Source organism: Oryx dammah, unplaced genomic scaffold (assembly GCF_014754425.2).
Source record: "Oryx dammah isolate SB20612 unplaced genomic scaffold, SCBI_Odam_1.1 HiC_scaffold_4, whole genome shotgun sequence".
NCBI lineage: Eukaryota > Metazoa > Chordata > Mammalia > Artiodactyla > Bovidae > Oryx > Oryx dammah.
Genome location: NW_024070188.1, coordinates 61,384,345 through 61,406,785, shown reverse-complemented (window position 1 = coordinate 61,406,785; position 22,441 = coordinate 61,384,345). Strand labels below are relative to the sequence as shown.

The window sequence follows — 22,441 nt, the reverse complement described above, 5'->3', positions numbered from 1 at the left end:
TCTTATTACTGGCCCTGTGATATTGGGAAGCACAGTTAAGTATGTAAGTGGTCCAGAATGAATGCAATCCAGAGTTACCATCCTCTTCTTTGCTTATTCACAGGTTCACAGATGAAGAGTCTAGAGTATTCCTGCTTGATAGGGGTAATACCAGGGATAAAGAGGCTCCAAAGGAGAAAGGATCAGAGAAAGGGAGGGCAGAGGGAGAATGGGAAGATCAGGAAGTTCTAGATTACTTCAGTGATAAAGAATCTGGAAAACAAAAGTTTAATGATTCAGAAGGGGATGACACAGAGGAGACAGAGGATTATAGACAGTTCAGGAAGTCAGTTCTTGCAGATCAGGGTAAAAATTTTGCTACTACGTCTCATCGGAATACTGAGGAGGAAGGACCCAAGTACAAGTCCAAAGTTTCATTGAAAGGCAATAGAGAAAGTGATGGATTTAGAGAAGAAAAAAATTACAAACTTAAAGAGACTGGATATGTAGTGGAAAGGCCTAGCACTGCAAAAGATAAGCACAAGGAAGACGACAAAAATTCTGAGAGAATAACAGTAAAGAAAGAAACTCAGTCACCTGAGCAGGTAAAGTCTGAAAAGCTCAAAGACCTCTTTGATTACAGTCCCCCTCTACACAAGAATCTGGATGCTCGAGAAAAGTCTACCTTCAGAGAAGAGAGCCCACTTAGGATCAAAATGATAGCCAGTGATTCTCATCGTCCTGAAGTCAAACTCAAAATGGCACCTGTTCCTCTTGATGATTCTAACAGGTAATCCACATTGCTCCCCAATAAATAATCTGTGGGTGGTTAGTTAATAATCCAGTTAATTATCTTATTTTCTGACCATACTTCCCATTTTCATATTCAAACCAATGGTATATTTTGTTTATATCTGTCTGTCTGTTACCGATATGCTCCAGACCTGCTTCCTTGACTAAAGACAGACTGCTTGCTAGTACACTTGTCCATTCTGTCAAGAAGGAGCAAGAATTCCGATCCATCTTTGACCACATTAAGTTGCCACAGGCCAGCAAAAGCACATCTGAGTCATTTATTCAACACATTGTGTCCTTGGTTCATCATGTTAAAGGTATGTTTAGTATTGTGAATTACATTTTTCTTGCAAGTAAAAAAAAAATTAACAGCTATGCATAATAATAATGTACCCTAGGGCTCTATGTAGACTATTAAAATTTTGTATAAATAGCACTTCATAAATGAGATACCAGTCTTGTTAACATTAACACACCTATTTAATAAAGTGATTTTTAATATTTAATAAGTGAAATGTAAGTAAAATTAAAACATACCCTGAAAATCTGTATCATGATAAAAAATGATACAGATTTATACGGTGCTGATAGTCTTTTTGAAATGTGCCATAATACTGTCTTTGAAGTTCAGAGTGCTTGCAGATTATCTTTGATTGCATTCATAAGACTTGTATTAATGTACTCTTGGTATAGATTTATAACAAAGTGGTGCAATGTTGTTACTATTATGAAGAATTTCTTTTTAACCTTTAAAGAAACTTGAAACCAGTGGGGAGGGGAAAACAGTATTTCTCTGTTAATTTTGTATTACTTAATTTGTTATAGTATTTTACTTTTTTATATGATAAATCAGAAAACTTTATTAGGATTTTTAAAAGGGGAAAAAGTTCAAGAAATTTAAAAGTATGTTAGGTAAGTAGTGATACTGTGAGTAGTGAGTGACTTAAGGATAAAAATGATGACATTTCTTGAGGTCCTGGGGATGATGAAGGATGTTGTTTTCAACTGAAGTAGTGATGTTCTCTTTTCACCAGTATCTAATTTTAGTTCCAGAATTACTAATAATTTTCAAAGATTTTAGCTTGCGACTTTTTGTGTTTGAAAGGGAGTTTACCTTGAAGTAGGTTTCTTACCCAGGAATCTCCGTGGCTGTTGCTCTGAAAAGCCGTTTTTGAAAAGTTTGTCTTTGGACCTGAGAACAACTCATAGGTGGAACTTATCACTCAGGAATTCTTAATGCACTTGATATTTCAAAATACTGAAGAGTTAATGAATTTCTTTTTTACTGTAATTATTTAAACGTAGTAACAAAAGAGTTTTGCTGTTTGGCTATAACTAGGTTTATGAACCAATTTATGACCATATTACTGTGGTGCATAGAATATGAAACATTAACATTTTTTCTTTTTTCATTTTTTTTTACCTGTCTCTACATTTTACAATTTATTGCTGAATTTTGAGATCAGGTTTTGATAAATTTTTCCTTTTTCCTTTTTTTTTTTGAAGAAAAGAACTGTAGTTATGTTTCATTATTGGTATTGTGCAACCGATCTGAACAGCTCTTACTTCGTATAGAGCTGAAAATGCCCAGTGATGTTTTCTTTTTCATTGTAACTAGGTCCTGGAATATGTTTTGAAATGGCAAATCCATGTTTCAAAGTAAAATAGCTGTTGAAAGATACAGGCAAAGTTGAATCTTCTGTCTTCCTGGCAAAAATGGCATAAAAACTGAGTTGCTAGCTCAAATTCCTGGGTTTCATGGAATTATGATTGAGGCACTACCCTGGTAGTGGCCATTTCAAGTTTTAATGATTGGTTATGAGACATGTGCTGGATATTGGGCGGTAAGTTGACACAGATGTATGTTGACCTGTTAAGCAGATAGCTTGCTTCGTAATGTAACATTTCATGACTTTATACGTCTTTCTATATTACATCAACAGCATATCTTGAAATGGTTTAAAAAAGAATTGGTGTTGATATTACTAATTTTTAAATTGTTAAAAGACAAGACAGTAATATCAAATGTACTGTCAGGTTTGCCAAGATGCCAGATTTTTGGAGTAATAAGTGTTAATTGATGTAAAAAATATTTTTCCCATTCAAGTGCCAGTATTCAGTTTTTTCTTAAATCTGGTTTTTGTTAACAACATAGTTCTTGCCAAAATAATTTTATTAGTTTATTAAAACAAGCTTTGCAAGTTATTCTAGTGTTCTTGTTTTCTGCAAATGATTACTTGAAGTTAACTTCATTGGTTCATATTGGCAAGGCCTAAGGACATTCACGTATTATTGTTGCTTTTTGTTTAATTTGAGGAAGTGTAGTGTGTTATTGAAATGGAATTAGAGAGAGACTCGATTTAGTATATTTATTGTTCTTGGATTGTATGTAATATTGACAGAGACCTGTGAGGAACTTTGCATCAGTTACCTGTTAAGGTACAAGAAGTTACGTGGGACAGGGTAGGAGTTCTTTGTAACACTTGATTCTCTTCTACTAGGTTTCTTGAGTATTTTTATTTTATATTCACCTGCTACATGCCCTTCTGTCACAATTGAAAATTCCTCTTAAGGTAAAGGTAACTAATTGGGCAGTGTTTCTCCTAAATCAACAGAGCAATACTTCAAATCATCTTCAATGACCCTAAACGAGAGGTTCACTTCGTATCAGAAAGCCACTGAAGAACATAGTGCCAGGCAAAAGAGCCCTGAGATACACAGGTATGTATACTGGGCATGTAAAAATGTTGTTTTGATAGGAAGACAGTATTAAATAAGTTCATGTTGAAGCTATAAATAAGATACATGAAACTATATGGGTATCATGACTCAAATGAAAATTTGTAATTTACCATTTCTTTTTAATTTTCAGTTTATTTGGTTAAAACTGGTTGTTAGAACTTAAAATACTCACTCATCACTTCCCAGTATGGAATTAAATAGTTAGCAATTTTTCTTTTGGGAGGGGGTTGGATGCCTAGAGTAAATAACCCTTGAATTTTATTCACTTCGAGTAAGTTTTTAAAATAAAAATGCTCAGTGAGATAGAATTGTTCCTTGTGGAAAGATCGTGAATTTGAAGTCAGATAGTTATTTTCAGTTCCTTGCTCTCACTTAATTGCATTGTGATAAAAAAGTTATTTAATCTCTGAATGTTTTTTTTTCCATTTACAAATAAGAATAACAAATAAAATATCCTGTTTTGCAGGATGATGGTGACAGTATTAATTGTAAAGTATCTAATTCAGTGCTTAAAACATAGTGGGTATGGTTTTGGTGGTCACTGGTGTAAGAGGCACTGAGAAGATTCAACTGACAGTAGCTTAAGAATGCAAGGAGAGGCACAGAATAAAACTAAAGATACTGAATATGTAAAAATATGGGAGATAACTTAAGAACAAATAATCCTATTTGTGTATTTGTTGATACTGATATAATTATATGCTGATACTTAAATGATAATTTTAATCAAAGAAGTTCTTTTTTGATTATTAAAGTAAGCTTGATATCTTAAAAGATCAGGCTTCATTTGTACATAAATAATTGGAGGCATTTTAATTTATTTTTAATACAGTTTTTATTTCTTAATTATCTATTAGGAATTAGATTAATAATCTTGCTATACTAAATTTAGTCAACTGGGAGAGAAACAACTGTCTGGTATTCCCTTTCCAAAAGTGGACAAATTTTAGGAATTTGTGGAATCATAAAATTAATGTGACTACAAATAGACTTTATTTTACATTAAGGAGAATTGACATCTCTCCAAGTGCCCTGAGGAAGCATACCCGTTTAGCAGGGGAAGAGAGAGTTTTTAAAGAAGAAAATCAAAAGGTATGTTTTGAATGCACTTTTTCTTTTCCATGTTAACTTCTGGTTAGTTAATGATATTGTTCTAATAAGCAGTTTGTCTAGGCAAAATGTTTATAGACATCAGCAAGTTATAACTTGTAAATACATATATTTATATATATATCTATATCTGTAGTAGCGTGTATGTGGTGTTTCTTCCTAGAAAAAAATTAAGCTCACCTTTTACTATATGTTAAACCAAGAATAATTAATTTAAATGCTAATGAAAGGAAAAAAGTATTTCTAAGAAAAAGGCAAAGAATCAGTGAGTAGACAGAAAAATTATAATAGGAAAGATACACATTATATAAAGGTTTTTGTTAGAGGTGAAATGGGTGATCCAGGATAAATATTCCTTGATTTATGGGTTCCTAAATTAATATCTTTAGGTTCTTCAAAGAGAGAACAAGAAGTAATCGCCATGCTACTGGGTATTTTTGATCTGGACTAAGAAATAAGCATTCTAAGAACTGGTTTACAAATGAACACTGGAATAAAAACTGTGTTACTATTGGAATATTTGTAGATTTGGGGGAAGAATGCCTTTAAACTTGAGAAAGGAGTCTGAATGACTGGCATTGGGGTCGGGGGACTTTTAAGAATGGAATTGAGTCATTAAGGGGACTCTGTTTAATTGATAATTTGATATTTCCTGGGTAGATTAGTCTATATGACAGGCCATAACATTCTAGTTGAAATGTGGAGCAAGGTTAAAAGGGAGCAACTGTCTGTTGTAATGAAAAGGTTAGGGACTTGGAACGGTATTACTTGCTTCCAGTCGTGGCCATTACTGAGTACTATCTTGATAATAGGAATGTGATTAGCTTTTTGGATGTCGGTTTCCTGATAAGAAAAATGAGAATACATCTGTTTTGCAGAGTTGAATAACTGGGCTGTTACTATAACATTGGCACTTTATTACTAGAACCTGTTACTAAGGCTTTCATTTATAAGCTTTTTAATTAGGCATGCTATTAATTTATTAAATAAGAAATTTAGAGCTTAGAAAGTGGTTTCTTTGCGTGGGGGAAATTGGTTTTGGTAAAGCAGATCCTGAGAAGTGAATACTAATTTTGGCTTTTATTTTCAATATCTTGGGTTCGGTGTTGATTAATTTTGTTTTGCCCACAATTTAGTCTATTCTTGTACTCTGACAGAGTGAGTGTCTTTCTTCTCTCTTCATTATTCAGACCAGGTTTTGATCTAGAGGAGAGAAAATAGTGATAACTAATGGAAGGATAAGAGGAAAAGACATTGCTTTTTATCCTTTATCTTCCTATCTGAATGAACAGTTAACATACATGCAGTAGTGTGTAGTTTACATATATAGTTTGGTGTTTACAAAGTACTTCCACCTATACTATTACCCAAGGACTTGTCAATAGCATATTACTAGGTGAATAGGAAAGTTTTTGCTCTTGATTAGATTTTCTCATAACTGTGGGAGCAAATAGGTGAGTAGCTGATACCATTTGGACATATACTTCCAGTTTTAGGAATGTTTATGAACATTGTAGCTAGACTTCCCAGAGTAAGTACTTCTTATTGTTGAATACTAGCAAGGATGTCCACATTGCTTAGCATCTTACTGATGTATAATTTTTCTTCATTCCTAGATGCCTCTTTCCATCTTCCTAAATTATATAGTATTTGAAAAAGCAATGGAACAAGAAGGAGGTGAATTGTGACCCAGTTAAACTAATGTCCGTTGCAATACCTGAATTGAGAAAGGGCAGTATATGGCCCAGATACTGAGTACAGGATTGGGAATGACTCTTTCTGGCTTTGTTTCTACCCTTGTTCAACCTCAGTTGGTTTCATTAATCATATTATGTTTGCATGTTATGGAAAATACAGAATATTTAACTTTAAAAGTGATTTTTATTGGGTTGGTCAACTAATTTGGGAAGAACTTGATGATAATGAGGCTTAAATAATGAGAACCATTTACTTTAGGATCCCTTAACTTTACTGTCAGATGGCTATACCCACAACTGAGTATAATTTCTATCATTGTTAAAGTATATAAAAAGCTGTTTCAAAAGATGAGGGATAATTAATGAGGATGTACCGAGTGGAAAAATCATTATATCATTTTACTGTATGAAAGTTTATTATGGATTGCTTTGAACAGAAACCTATGACATTTTGAAGACAATTAGCTTTTAATTACTTTTCCAGTCCTGTTGTACTTGTGTTCACAAGTGTTTAGTGAAAACAGCAAGTACATTTTTAAACAAAAACTTAAGTATGGAAGTAGTATGTTGTATTCATTCTTTTCTGCTACTAAAAATGCCAGCTTAGAAACTGGCCAAAAAAAATTGGTATTTTATATATATATTTCTTTTTTTTTCCCTATAGTTGCCCTGAAATCTGCATTTTACATCTGTCTTTTCTAGGGAGATAAAAAATTAAGATGTGATTCTGCTGATCTTCGGCATGACATAGATCGTCGGAGAAAAGAAAGAAGTAAAGAACGGGGGGATTCCAAGGGCTCCAGGGAATCCAGTGGATCAAGAAAGCAGGAAAAAACTCCAAAAGATTACAAGGAATACAAATCTTACAAAGATGACAGGTAATTGTTAAAACTGTCGGAGTTAGGTTTTAGCTTCTAATTAGCCTTTAATAATTGTCAGCTTAATTGCTTTCAATTTTGACTGTGTAATCGAATGTTTAAATTTAAACAATTAAAATTATTTGTTTTACAGCAAAAATGTATTTGTCTTTTACACGGCTTATGGTGGATGAGGACAAAAACTTTGGAATAGCAAGCTAACACTGAAAAAAAAATGACAAATTAATGTGTCCTATTATCCAGGCTACATCAGGAGGTTGGACTTCAATGCAGTGCATTTCTAGAAACAGTTTGTGTAAGAACTTTGGTTCGTTATGCTTGATTCCGCACTTTTTCAACTCATAACACCCAGAGTACAAGAATTTTAAACTGATGTCTAGTGGTTTAACATGGGAGAGATGGGGGGGAGGAAGGACTAGTTCTTTTGAAATAGCAATGTGTATTAGGCTTTCAAAGTAATGTTTCCATGGATACTGTTAGAAGTGGTAAGAGTTATCGCAGGTATGACCTTTTCGGGTATTGCAGTAGAATCATGTATTGATCATGATAGAGTCAAGTAAATATTAGGAATACTAAGTATCATAGATAATCGTTTTTCTTGCTGTTCATTAGGTGAATGGTGGTAATTTTACTCGTGTTTTTAAATTTATAATTAATTTTAATTTACTGGTATTTATAATGTCTTATGCCTTTTATTTCAATAACGGAGTTATGGCCCAATCTGTATCAACTGTTTTCACCTAGGGTTGTACAAACTGCAGTCATTTTGAAACATGGCCTTAAGGACATTCATACTTTTTCCTACTCTTCCCTTCCTTTCCTTAAAAAAAAAAAGTTAAAAATGTTGAACTGAACTTTATATTCTTGATGTGTCCAGACTGCTAGTTTCTAACTGGCAGGTCATAGCATGTTTTCCAGTAGTGATATAAAACAAATATTGGAGGAGAATGGAAACAGACTATGTCAAAGTTGAACACCCAATCATTTTAGTTTCATGCTAATTTTAATAGGGGATAGTTTCTTTGACTTGAAAAATATCCCTCTTATTATAAGATACAGCAGGGTCTTTCATAATCTTTTTTTTAAATAGCACATTTTTCTTGTTTCTTTTATTTTTCAGTAAACATAAAAGTAGAGAGCAAGATCATTCTCGATCTTCATCCTCTTCAGCATCACCTTCTTCTCCTAGTTCTCGAGAAGAAAAGGAGAGTAAGAAGGAAAGAGAAGAAGAATTTAAAACTCACCATGAGCTGAAAGAATATTCAGGCTTTGCAGGAGTTAGCCGACCACGAGGAACCTTTGTAAGTAATAAAATTATTTTCTGTCTTTGATAGAACTTTAGAGCACTGTACATAAGGAAAGTAAGATATATGATGATTTAGTCATTGTTGTATGAGTCATTACTCCTGTAGTCTTTAAAATGGTATTTGATATATCTTTATTAAGAAATGCCATTTGGGAGAGTGAGGAGGAGCTCGAGCTGGGATGATACCCTCCTTTGTATAGAAAGTAAAAAATCCATGTTTTTGCTTGATTTTGAAAATATTCCATTTTGAGATTTAGAAGCATCTATATAACTTACTAACTGTGGATTCAATAACTGTACATAGTGCTTAGAGACCCAAGAGTCAAGGAACGTTAATAATTTAGATCCATTTCTTTAATCACTTTTTTATTAATAAGAACATGTTTTAAAACAAATCCTTGTTTGTATTAGCAATTATTTTCATTTTTGCCTATTCAAATTCTTTTTTATATGTGTGTCAGTCATAGAAATTACATGACTTTCTATCCTACCTAGTATATATATTATTATTCCCATGTTTCCCATAAATTCTTACAATTGTAAATTTAATGATTTCATAGTAGTGCATCTTCTTGACTCTTTAATTTCTAGGTTCAGATTTCTAACTTAAGCTAGTATCCAGTTAGTTGTTAGTAGGGTTTATTAATTAGATCATTTGGGAAAGAGAAGAGCTTTGCCCATATGGTGAAAGGTGTAGTTAACACTTAGGACTCCTGTGTAATTCAAATAAATTAGACAACTCTTTTGGCTAGTAAAAGGGAAAAGAAACAACTTCTTAAACTATTTAAAAATTTTAGTTCAGGCCATGAAAGAAAGTGCAGTGTTCTGACAACTTAGGTTGACTGTGCATTTCTTCTTAACCTATTCAGCTTTCGATAGGCAGAATTTTTCCCTCCTTACTAGTATAAAATGGCCACCTTTTCCATCCTCAGTGGCTGTGAAGTTGAGATTTAGGGAAGAAATTAGGGAATGTCTTTTGTTACTGCAGTAAAATTAGAGTTTGCATGTAACTTAATACCTTTTGATTTCATTACTAAACAACTTTGTTAATCAGTTTCGAATTAGAGGCAGAGGAAGAGCCAGAGGAGTTTTTGCTGGGACAAATACTGGTCCAAACAACTCAAATACTACTTTTCAAAAGAGACCGAAGGAAGAGGAATGGGATCCAGAATATACCCCAAAGAGCAAGAAGTACTTCTTGGTGGGTGTTAGAAATCTCTGTTTATTTGGTTTGCATTAATTTTCAAAGCATACTGGGTGAATACATTTGAGTACAGGCATCCACTACTATGAGAAGTTTTTACTATAATATAGGAAACTTAAATCATTACCCAGATGATTTGAAGTTTTGAATATGTGGGTCCCTTTAGTCCTTTTTACACCTTATTGATATTATCTATGGACTGGTCAGTGTAAAGTAAAAATTTCCCTGATTTGATAGTCACATTCAGAGAAGAACATTAAACTGTTTCATATCTGTCTATAAGACGGTAAAGTTAAGAAGGTAAATCATTAAGATTTCCCTTTCATCACCACAGCTGTTGTTTAATTGAAAGACAAGGAGAATTCTTCCACAGTGCATGTAATTAAGGTTTTCAGGAGGTTGTTAACATTTATTGGAGTAAAAGGAAGAGGAAAAATTACATTATGGAAAAATTGCTAGATACACGTTAATTTGATGCTTCCTTGTGATGCTCTTCTCTCTGAATTAGTTTGTAAGGGATGAAGCTAGAGGAGGTGGGTCCTGAAAGATTCTCTAAGTAATGATGGAAATTTTTTACATTTTGGCACGGGAGAAGAGGGTTTATCTTCCATTATAGAAACTTAAGGAAATACCAAAACTATTAACAGAATATTCATTTTTGTCATAGCTTTTCAGGGAAGTCATGTTTTAGAGATTATTTCTGAAGACTAGCTGTTGTGTTGAACCAAGGAGGAAAATAGTGCTGAGTTTTTAGAAATGTGTCTTCATTTGACTTTTTATAAGTATATTTGAATAAAGCTGAATGTCCCAGCCATCTGCCAAGGTAGACTATATAGCTGTATTCTGAACTAGATATATATTTTGGTTGAAGAATGGGCATTGTAGTTGTTTCAAAAATTAATTTCCATTTGTCTCTTTTTTGGAGTACTTTAATGACCAAGTGTCTGGAAAAGTTAAATTTTTACAGAGTGCATTATGCATAATGTTTCCACAATCTGTGCTCCTTTGAGGAAAAATTTATGCTTGACTTGACAATCTCTGGAAAGTGAAAAGTATTTTATTCAGTTACAGAAAGTTTAAAAGATATATTTCATTTTTAATATAGGGATTTATGAATTAATACACTGCTGTTTATGCTATGGATGGAAAGATACGTAGGATTTCAATTCTTGGTTTAAGAGATTGGTAATGGAGAACATTCTAAATATACTGTGGATGTCCTCCCGAGGAAGAGTGGATTAATGCGAAGGAGATACTGATTAAGAGAGACTTTGTAGACGAGTTTGGATTGAATCTTAAGCTTAAAAGATGAGCAGGTGTGCTGTAAAAAAGCAAGAGTGAAACATCCTAATCTAGAGAGTTCCAGTACTCACATGGCTAGATGATTGGTATAAATTTGGGAAAATTAAGAAGAAGCAGGGGCCAAATTGTGGAAGACAATAATACTTGAGTAAATTTGGATGTTAAGCAGAGTTTGGAAAAACATGGCTGTGACAAACAGACCTGAGAAATAATTGAGTGTCTAAGGGACTAGTTTTGAAAAATGTTAAAGCCACATTTATGAAGGCTTATTCAGGGACCGTCTAGTTTGGTGTTGGAAGTGAGAAGAAAGGATATTGCAAGCACAGGGAATATAGAGGAAAGCAGCTCATTTGACGTGAAGGTTAAGTTCTGGTATGGAAGTGCCCGAGATATAATAAGTGGAAATGTGCGCTAGGTAGTTGCTAACGCAGATGTAGAGAGAAAAAAAATCTCGGTTCCATTATACAGTCACAGAACCACAGTAATATCACTCAGTCAGAAGAAAAGAGATTAAAAGGCCAACTTTTCAAAGGTGTGAATGAGGAGCAAGTGCTTGTAAAAATGCCAGACAGTAAAACAAGTGTAAAAGCAAAAAACTTAAGGAAATGAGAGGTGAACAAGTTAAATAATTGTTTAACACTTTAAACATTTTACAAATATTTAATTCGGTGGTTCAGAGGGTAAAGAATCTGCCTGCAGTGCATGAGACCCAGGTTTGATCCCTGGGTTGGGAAGATTCCCTGGAGAAGGGAATGACTACCCACTCAGTATTCTTGCCTGAAGAGTCCCATGGACGAAGAAGCCTGGTGGGCTACAGTCCATGGGATTGCAAAGACACAACTGAGTGTCTAACACTTTCACTTTTCTATGACAGTCTTTCTAGTATTATAGTTTTTGTCTTAAATTGGGACATAATTATTTTTGATTAGCATATAATTAGACTTTAGTTCAGAGAAGGCGATGGCACCCCACTCCAGTACTCTTGCCTGGAAAATCCCATGGATGGGGGAGCCTGGTGGGCTGCAGTCCATGGGGCTGCTGGGAGTTGGACACAACTGAGTGACTTCCTTTTCACTTTTCACTTTGATGTATTGGAGAAGGAAATGGCAACCCACTCCAGTGTTCTTGCCTAGAGAATCCCAGGGACAGGGGAGCCTGTTGGGCTGCCATCTATGGGGTCGCACAGAGTCAGACACGACTGAAGCGACTTAGCAGTAGCAGCAGCAGGCTTTAGTTACACTAATCAAGATGAATGTTATTTAGCATTCTACATGTTGCTATTCTGGACTGTATTTTTAAATCTTCATTTCTGTATAAGACATGCATGTGCATTTGTCACAGGCTAGTGCTCACTAGAAGTAAAATTAATGTCACATTTCTTCTTATATATAAATCAGTTCCCCAAATTAATTATTTTGGTTGTTAATTAATGAGCCATTGGAATGACAGCTTTGGTTTCGACATATGTATTTATGGATAAGCTAAAGGTATTTTTCAGTGATGAGACTAGAAATACAAAATTTTTTAAAAATTCAGAATGAGTGAAGTTGAAAGCTATAGATTCCTCTAGGTTTTTTTCAGAATAATCAATAAGCATGGACATTCTGTCCATAGTAATGAAACATTTAATACTTAGTAATAATAATGGATAACATTTACTGAGCATTTAGCTCGGCACCATTCTTAGTGTTTTGAACTGAAAGTGAAAGTCGCTTAGTTTATTTTCATGCTTGTAAAGTCATTTTGAGGTAGGACCATTATTCAGTTTATGTAGATGAAAAACACAGAGGTACAGAGATTGAGCAGCTTGACCAAAGGTACTCAGCCAGAAGGAGTGGAGTTAGGATTTGAACCCATGCTTTAGGGTTCAGAGGTTCTTAACAGCATGTATCATTTTCCTCCAGTACTTGGTAACAGATATTTCATTCTTATCTGAAATTTCCCTTCTCTAAACTTTGAGTTATGCAAAGATAATGTTTTCAATAATAAATATTTCAGGAAAGATAGTCTTTAGAACCTGAGATTCTCTGGAGGGATTGAGAGTATTTGTAAAGAGTTGGACCAGATGGGAAAGTACTGAAATGGGTAAGTTCCCCATGTTAATGTCATCTGAGGAAGAGAAAATTCCTTGTGGGAACATAGATTTGGATTGGAGCTTTTCTGTAGAGAAGAGAAGACGATTCAGAAGATTTTGGTTCTAATATGGCCTCCTTTGTTAACATATATTTTTTTTAATTGGAATTTTCCTTTAATAATTGTACTTATTTTTGACTATTCTGTGTCTTCACTGCTGCTCATGCTTTCTCTCTAGTTGTGACGTTCAGACTTCATTGCAGTGGCTTCTCTTGTTGGAGACCATGGTTTCTAGGGCCTATGAGTTCAGTAGATGTGGTTTCTGGGCTCTACTGTACAGGCTTACTAGTTGTGACGCACGGGCTTAGTTAGCCATGACACTTGGGATCATCCTGGATCGGGGATCAAACCTGTGTCTCCTGCATTGGCAGGTGGATTCTTTACCATTGAGCCACCAAGTAAGGCCTCTGTTAACATATTTTTGATTATATATTATAAATATCTCATATCCCCTTTATCTTCTGTAAGGTAGTTAATGTTAATTAGTGTACAGTAAGACTGAAATCTTGTAAGAATTTGAGGATTAAGACTCAGTATGCTTTAGGGACTTCCTAGTGGTCCATTGTTAAGACTCCGTGCCTCCACTGTAGAGGGCATGGGTTCCATCCCTGATCGGGGAACCAGTATTTTGCATGCCACTTGTCCAAAAAAGAAGAACTAGTATGCTTAGCATTAAAGTGTCACTTCGGTAGCTGCTGGGATATCCTTTGAGAAACACAGTGTGATGATGTAGCTGTTGTTTAGTTTCAGATTATTGTGTAAGATGATTGTATATTTAAAAGTAATGGCTAGTCTAACTCTAGTGTCTAGCTTTGTTACTGCTTTTCCTGTTTTAGCTCTTGGCTACCTCAATTTAGTAGTCATTTATTGTTACCATGATTCCTGGGAAGCTTATTCTGAGGATGATGAGCATAAGGGGCATTGGAAAAGACTGGCTCTGTGGCTTTGGGCAAGTTACTCGGTTTCTCTGTCCCCCAATTTCTTTATTCCTAAAGTGGAGTTAGTATCAGTATTTTACAGTTGTTGTGAGGATTGGATGAGTAAGTATATAGAAAATGCTGAGACCAATGCCTCATCCTTAGAAATAAGTACCATGTAAGCATTATTATCACCACCTTTGATTGAGTGCCTGTCTGTCAAGCACTGGGCTGGGCACTTTTTACAAATCATTTGTGTTCCTTTAAGACTATCTTTGGTTCTTTTAATGAGGAAGTAAGGTTCACTCAGTTTCTGTTAAGATTTAAATCCATACCTCTGGCTTCAAAACTCATTTGCTTCTTCCTACAAATTCATGGAATACTGTGTAAACACCACAAACAAAAAGCATAAACTCTTACAGAGTTGTGATGATAACAAAAAGGAGCTTGAAATTACATCATTGTATGTACATATTATTTTGAGCGTCAGACTATTTTAAAATAGTTAATTTTGGGTTTACAGTTAAACTTTGATGTACTGAAATGGTACATTTTTGATAGCTCCTAAGTTCATTTTTTGGTCATCTCACTGGTTTGATAAAGCTAGATTATTAGAAAATAAATTGGTGAGGGCTCTTTCACACTGTCTGTTAATTACATGTGTGAACTTTTTAAGTCAGGTAGGAGGTTGAGCTGTATTATGTGAATATGCACAAAGGCACATTCTTTGTTTTGAAAAGGTGCTTAGTTACATATTCTTTTTTAAAAGTTTAGTGACTTTGGGACAGTTGGTCAGTATCAGTACTCCATAAGTTATGCAGCTATGTTTGTATTATACCTGTTGTCTCATGAAGGGGCATCATTCCCATTTTTTGTAGGTACAAACTTTAAAAGTTTGTTTGAGATGGGCAGCAGTTAAGGAGAACTTTTCATTTTTTGTTTTGTTCTTTGGGATGTAATACTCATCTACTCATACACAAAGTCAAGTACTTTTCACTTTTTCAGATTGTTTTGGTTAATGGAATAATTTGTAATTTGGGGAACAATCTATTTGGATGCAGTTAATAAAAAATTAAAGTTGAGATGTAATAGCTGCAGAATTTTAGGTTAGTGAACAAGAAATAAGTTGAGGTATTACCCTAGGGATCATGCCATCCTGATTTGGCTTGTGCCCTTGCCAAGAAGATTAATATGTAATACACAATTTAGATTTCTCTCAATAGGATTTTTAAAAGTCTGTAGCTATATGTAAGAGATACTTCTTACCACCTATTTTATTTAGTAAATGTTATTGATAATGTTGTAATGACATTTTTATACTTTGTTATGTATTTGTGACAGGTAATTTGGGGGGGAAAATATCAGTTACATTATCTCATTTATGCATAGTAGATTGAAATAATGGAAAGCAGAACAGTAAAAAATTCTGATAATTGGCAGTAATTTAGCAGTTGAGATTCTTCAGAAAACTGTCTGGGCAGCTTTCAAATGCTTGGGTTACTAAGCATGTAATTATTTACTTTCATGATGCAACATGTTTTTGATGAAAAGTTCAGTTTTATTGATTTTGTGTATTTTAGAACAGTACCCACCTCATATACCCAATTTTCAGAAGATTTATACAATAACACGATTGGGGATGTAATCATATTCCTTACAAGAAAGACATTTCTTTCTTTGTTTAACCTTTCTGTAGCATGATGACAGAGATGATGGTGTGGATTATTGGGCCAAAAGAGGAAGAGGTCGTGGTACTTTTCAACGTGGCAGAGGGCGCTTTAACTTCAAAAAGTCAGGTAGCAGTCCAAAGTGGACTCATGACAAATACCAAGGGGACGGGATTGTTGAAGATGAAGAAGAGACCATGGAAAATAATGAAGAAAAGAAGGACAGACGCAAAGAAGAAAAGGTAGACATTTTCAACTTGTTAGTGGTTCTGATATGTTCTTTTGTGTGAGTTTCTTGGGCCAGTTATTTGATTTTTAGATACAGTGATTATTTTGAATTATTTCCACTCTTCATATCTTTTCTAATCTTTATTTCCTTTCTTTTTTTTTTAGGAGTAGGAAATCTGAAGTAAGATTGCAACAGAGAACAGAACTTGCACCCACCATTTTTTTTTTTACATGATTTTTGTTTTCAAATAAGAATGTAAGCATTTTACTTAAATTTTACTGTTTGCAAGTAGTCTAGAGAAATTTTGTTTTGAATCTTCAAATATCTTGAAAAATAGTAGACTGTATGTTGAAAATTGTACTGAAATAAAGTAGAAAATTGTTACGTACCATATTTGTAACTATCAACTTTTAAAAAAATATATACTTTTACTGTTTTTTGTTACATGCATTGTAATTCTGCTTTGTCTATAAGATATGGTCAAGTACAGCTCTGTGAAAGTTCTGATTCTCTCCCCTCCCTGTTTGTGTTAATGTTTATTCTGAAGTAAACGTTAGCTCTACATACAAATCCCTGAAGAGGAATTGTCTATAGAGACCACACTAATTATTTTAACTGTATACATCTGTTTAACATTCTCCTTAATTCAAACACACTACATTGTAGGGTGACTAATTTTTGAAGTGTGCCATGGAAAAAGTTGTTATTTTGGTAAACTAAACTAATTTAACATCTCAAATGTTTAAGATGGAAAAAGAAGCTTTGCCAATAGCTCAAAAGTACTAGCTGTTAAAAGTTAAATTGAAAGGTATGAAAAAAATTTTTTCTTAAACTGAAAGCAAGCAGTGGGCTATAAAGAAACATTTTTAGGAGCCTTTACTATTTGCATTTAAAATTCAGTGTTCTCTGTTTTCTTTGAACATTTGAGTCATGGTCTTAGATATCAGTTCTTTGAGAGAGGAATCTGGTTTGTAATAATACAAACAAAACCCCCATTCCTACTGAAAGTCTTGCTTAAAAAAGAAAAACAGAACAAAGCCTGTAATTCTGATATTGGTATGGAAGAGGATTATTCTGCAGAATAACTTGATAACGTTAAAAAGATGTGTACCTGATGTCATATCTCACATACTTATTTGAGCTTTTAGACAGCTGAATCACTAGTTCATAGTCTAACTAATAGGCAAACAGAATATACTGCTCATTAGTAGTATTTTAAGAAACTTGTTTTCCAAATGTCACCAATAAAAAGATTTTTGACAGGAAGTTTGTCACAGCATTGATCTACCTTTTTATTTTTTTTCACTATTTCTGTTTCAGTTTGTAAAATGGGTTTTTCTTTTTCTTCCCAAGGGTTCTGTTCTTCAGGAAGATAATCTTTCAAATGTGAATTGCCTTTATGTTTATGATGATATCTCTTAGAAGGAATGAAAATCGGAAGTAGTAAAATTTTGAGTGCTAAGTCTGCTCTGTGAGCATAATATAAAATTAGTCAAATTTCATTTTGTTAATTCAGCAACTGAATTAGTTGTATTTGTTTGCATTAAAAGATAATGATTATTGTGTTAGTGTAAACAAGCATTTTAAGTGTATGGCTCGTTCATGCTCACTGATGATTTGGGATGCTTCTGGCACCTTGATTGCAGTCAGAGGCATTTACCTAACAGCTATATGAGGGGAAAAATAGAAAAACAAAACTCAACAAATGTGATGTTCATGGCCCTAAGGTCCTTAAGCATTGCATGATTTCTCTTATTTTGTTTTTCTGAAATTGAGCAGAAAGGAAACACTGTAAAAAGAAATATATGTTGCATTAATCAGGACATAACTGATATTCTCCTAGTCAGCATAGCACATAATTACATGCTAAAGTAACATGGATTTGATCTCCAACACGGGAAAATTTTCACGACCATTTTATTTTATACAAATAAATTTAGCTTTTAACAATTATTATTCGGTTAGATACTGAATCTCTATACACGACTATAAACGTGCGGTTTTGCTTTTCCACATAAGAGAAGTGGAAAGGGGAATTTACTGAGAAATTATTTAATAGGGAGTAGGAATAAAGCTATTTAAATCCTGTCAGCAGGTTACAAGTTCAAGTGCATTGCTTTAACCCACATGTACTCATATTTGGTTACTTGTGTTAAAATTGAGGGGAAGAGTACCATATTAGAATATAGTGGGAAAGGGGATTGTGAAAACACTTCAATAGAAAGCCGTTGCGGCTGTTATCTTTGTTTTAGAGCCAAGCATATAAAGAAGCCTGTCTTTAAACCACAATTCAACTCTGCACTTCATGACATGTTATAAAAGCTGAATGGTTGCTCTTGGTAAGGATATTTGTTTACAAGTGCCAGAAAATAGCTGTTTGATAACCTGCATTAATAGATTTCCTTTTGCCTAGAGAAGGAAAATAAAAATAACCAAAGGATATTTCTAGAAAGGATTAAGAAAGCTGTTTAAGAAGGCCATGACTCAGTCGTTAGCTGTGTACACTTTTCAACATCTTAGAAATTTTAATATAAAAAGCAAAATTTGTTTTTCCTATTGCAGCCTACTTTTGTTTTTCCCTTTTGTCACAGTTAAAATCAAGTGTTGGGAATTCAATTACAATTTGAGTAAAAATATACCCAATAAGAATGAATGTAGATGGCTAAACGATTCTTACTCAGTGTGATGTATAATGCAACAGGGACCCTTGTAAATTGTCATATGCCAATAAAATGTCATAAGTGGTAATAGCTGTTGTTTGTTTACCTGATTTTGAGACTATGTCTGTGTCTGTGCTATACAGCTAATGTCAATGGTTTATGTCTAATTTTAGGATACCAGCTCATCTACTAGTATGGGGCTTTTGGGGAGATCAGTAAATATTCTATAAAACTTCAAATTCACATCTATTTTTTCTTTTTTCCTCTGGAAACTGGAAAATGTTACAGTGGTGATTGTAAGCCATTTGTTAACACAGGAATTCCAGATTCTAGTCTAGCCCTCCTGTTCATGTGTTCATACAGGAACTGTCAGCTATAAATTATAATGGAGACAGCAGCGTTACTTCTGTTTCTAAAAATGTAGTAGTTATTAACTAAAAAGTGTTTTGTGTTTTTTTTTTTTTTTTTTGTCTTTGTTCACTTTGAGTTAGAACTGGTGTAATTCTTAACTTCACTTAACCCTTTTGTAAGTTACTTGAAATATAAAGTGACCATTCTGTAACTTTACAAGAATTTTCACAGAAATTTGTGTGCTACGGTAACATTTTGATTAATACAAATGTTACTCCTTTCTCTGTATGTTTAACTACACTGGATAATTTTAACATGTTTCAGCTAGCTACATAAAAGTATGCCATCTTATTTATTAAGGACTTATTTTCATAAGATAGTTGTTTTTTTTCTTTTTTGACTGCAGCATGAGGGAATCTTAGTTCCCTGAGCAGGGATTGAACCTGTGCTCCCTGCAGTGGGGCAGAGGAGCCCTACCCACTGGATGGCCAGGAAATTCCTCTCTGACTTTTCAGCTGGAATCTCTAGGATATACTTTGTTCATGTGGAATGATATTCCTTTCACATTCAAAACAAGAAGTACAGAGACCTGTCTGAATTTGTAACTTGCTTAAATAGGGAAGAAACATGGAGAAACTAACTTCAGCCTCGGATTGCATTTGATTGGTTTCAGTCTCTATAAGTAGTAGATTGTGATAGATACTTTGACAAGATTTTAGAATATTATCTGTTACATAACATCTTGGGTTCTCAAAACATGGTTGAAATCATTATTTGTAAATGTGAGTATCAAGGGTCAATTGTTCAGTTTATTGAGGTGGATGTTAAAAATTTGAAGTCTGTCATGTATGGATGTGAGAGTTGGACTATAAGGAAAGCTGAGTGCAAAAAAAAAAAAATTTGAAGTCTGTGTTAATGAAGTTTAAAGTGAAAATTTTATTTTGAAATCCAGGAATATATAGAAATTACTGTATTCCATTGTTTGACTTGAGAGCTTTAGTAGAGATTGTGTAAATTTATGAAATGGACTCAAGTTTCAGAATCATTCAGTAATGATTAGTGTCAATTACCCAAATGAATCCAAAGTTGTACATTAAGTGTGCTAGTTCTCTTTATTGTTACCTCCTCACATACTATTTTTTTTCAAAAATGGATCCCAGTGGCTAAAAAGAACAGGCATTAGGATGGCACTTTCCTGTGACTACTAGGAGAAAAATTTCTAAATAATGTCTTAATTATAATGATCTGTATGTAAGATATTTTTCTCAAGGACGTTTTAGGTGTTGGACAACAGTGAACTGATTTGCAGTGCTTTTAAAGTACAGAAGATAAGATCATTCTTGAAAGTAGAAAATGATAAGTGGTTTTAATACTATTCTCCTAAGAATTGGAATCAGATTTTTCCTAGTAATCTCTTAGGGTTGCCCAGCTTCTTGATTGAATAATAATGAGCCCCCAAAGTAGATGATACATGTTTAAAATATGTAACCAACAAAAACCTACTATATAGCATAGGGAAGAACTGTGCTCAATATTATGTAATAGCTTAAATAGGAAAAGATTTGTAAAAGATATATGTAAAAACTGAGCCACTTGGCTATGTATACTTGAAACTAACACAACATTGTAAATCAACTGTAGTCCAATATAAAAAAACCCACAAATGCCACCCCATAAAATAAATTGGGACAAGCAAAATGATAGTACACCATAAACTTAGGTGAAGAAAGGATGTACATTCACAGTATGAAGTCTGTATTTGACAATGATAACTTCTTGGTACTGTCATAGTAATTGCAAATTCCATGGCTTGTGAAAAGCCATGTAAAATTACCACTCTCGCCCTCCAGATGGTGGTTTACTTGCAATCTTGCTTAGTCCTTGATTGTGGGAGGTCATAATTTTTCTGGCTTATTTGTACCAGAAAAGGAAAATTTTTCGCTGTGCCACACAGCTTGCAGAGTCTTAGTTCCCTAAGCAGGGATTGAGTCTGGGCCCTGACAATGAAAAAGCGTCAAATCCTAACCACTGGACATGGGGGATTCCCTAGAAACTTGTTTCCAGGGTACTCCTGAGGCTGCCATGAGGGGAATGTTAAATGCACTTGGAGTTTTTTTGAAAGCAATTGAATATCACCGCCAAATGGAGTCATAAAACAATACATAATTTAGAGACTTCCTTACTGGTCCAGTGGTTAACGAATCCGCCTTGCAATGCAGGGACACAGGTTTGATACCTAGTTGGGGAACCAAGATTCCACATGCCACAGAGCAACTGAGCCCACGTGCCTAAACTGAATCTAGGGCCCACAACTAGAGTGTCCCCTCACCACAATGAAAGATCTTGTATGATGCAACTAATACCCGAGGCAACCAAACAGAATATTTTAAAAACAGTTTCACTGGTTGTCAGTATACAGTGATTTTATGTTTACATTTGGTGATGATACTCAACTTTAAAAGTCACTGTGTGGCTCTCTTCACCCCTGTGATAACTGGTAAAGATGCTCATAAACCTCAGTTACTAGAGTCTTCTAATTTGGAAATCTTGACCTTTAAATTTCATCTTTTAATTGCCATAAGTGAAATGTTTTTCAGTTGAAAAAATCTTTTTAACTTAAAATTTCTTTGATTTCTTATTGCCTAAATCTTAGGATGAACTACAGGAATTTCCTCTGAGCTGTTTTGTTTTTTTTTTTAATCCTTTGCCTTATCCTACTCCTTGTTCATTTACCTATCTTAAAATCTTACATCTTAGCAAAAAATCAAAAAATTCCTCTTGTCCTCATTCTTTCAGGCTGGCAACACTGTTTATGTGTCATGCTTTGCTAGAATAAATGTTTAGCAATTAGCATTATGTGTTGTGTAGGACATATATACTATGGACAGGCAATTACCTACTTGGTAGAATGTTAACATTGTACCCTACCACATTACTTAAGGTAATTAAAATAATTGGAGTTCTCCTAATCACCTAAAATTGAGGTTTGTGTCAGAAGACTAATGGGGTTTCTAACTGGGCTGTCACAAGATTAAGTACCTAGCTTTCTAGCCTTTGTTCAAACTAGCCCTCAACCTCCATTTATTCACTGGGAAAGTATTCTTAACATTGGGTTTAAAAAAGTTGAATCAAAATTTCTTGCTCTTGAGAATATAGTACCTAGTGTGATGATTAACAATAATGTATTAATGATTCTGAAAAAATATATCTAGATAATAAAGCCAAAGGTGATAAGCTTTTCCCATTAACCTGCAAGTAGCGGGAGAAGGCGATGGCACCCCACTCCAGCACTCTTGCCTGGAAAATCCCATGAACGGAGAAGCCTGGTGGGCTGCAGTCCATGGGGTCGTGAAGAGTCGGGCACTACTGACCGACTTCCCTTTCACTTTTCACTTTCATGCATTGGAGAAGGAAATGGCAACCCACTCCAGAATTCTTGCCTGGAGAATCCCAGGGACAGAGGAACCTGGT

General features: G+C 34.2%; 1 protein-coding gene across 8 annotated transcripts in view; it reads left to right on the top strand.

The window, feature by feature from the left end:
* Positions 1–18,709, top strand: part of BCLAF1 (BCL2 associated transcription factor 1) — a 31,208-nt gene extending 12,499 nt beyond the window's left edge. For 2 of the 8 annotated variants that reach the window (XM_040239294.1, XM_040239295.1), the window contains exons 5-13: positions 104–769; positions 922–1,091; positions 3,390–3,495; positions 4,524–4,608; positions 7,026–7,201; positions 8,322–8,502; positions 9,562–9,708; positions 15,760–15,972; positions 16,124–18,707. In XM_040239294.1, the coding sequence (XP_040095228.1) occupies positions 104–769; positions 922–1,091; positions 3,390–3,495; positions 4,524–4,608; positions 7,026–7,201; positions 8,322–8,502; positions 9,562–9,708; positions 15,760–15,972; positions 16,124–16,129 (1,750 nt within the window). In that variant the 3' untranslated portion in view covers positions 16,130–18,707. Of the gene's footprint in view, positions 1–103; positions 770–921; positions 1,092–3,389; positions 3,496–4,523; positions 4,609–7,025; positions 7,202–7,334; positions 7,497–8,321; positions 8,503–9,561; positions 9,709–15,759; positions 15,973–16,123 lie in introns of all 8 variants that reach the window. The other 6 variants (XM_040239296.1, XM_040239297.1, XR_005720915.1 and 3 more) reach the window with 5 other exon arrangements.
* Positions 18,710–22,441: the final 3,732 nt, after the last annotated feature.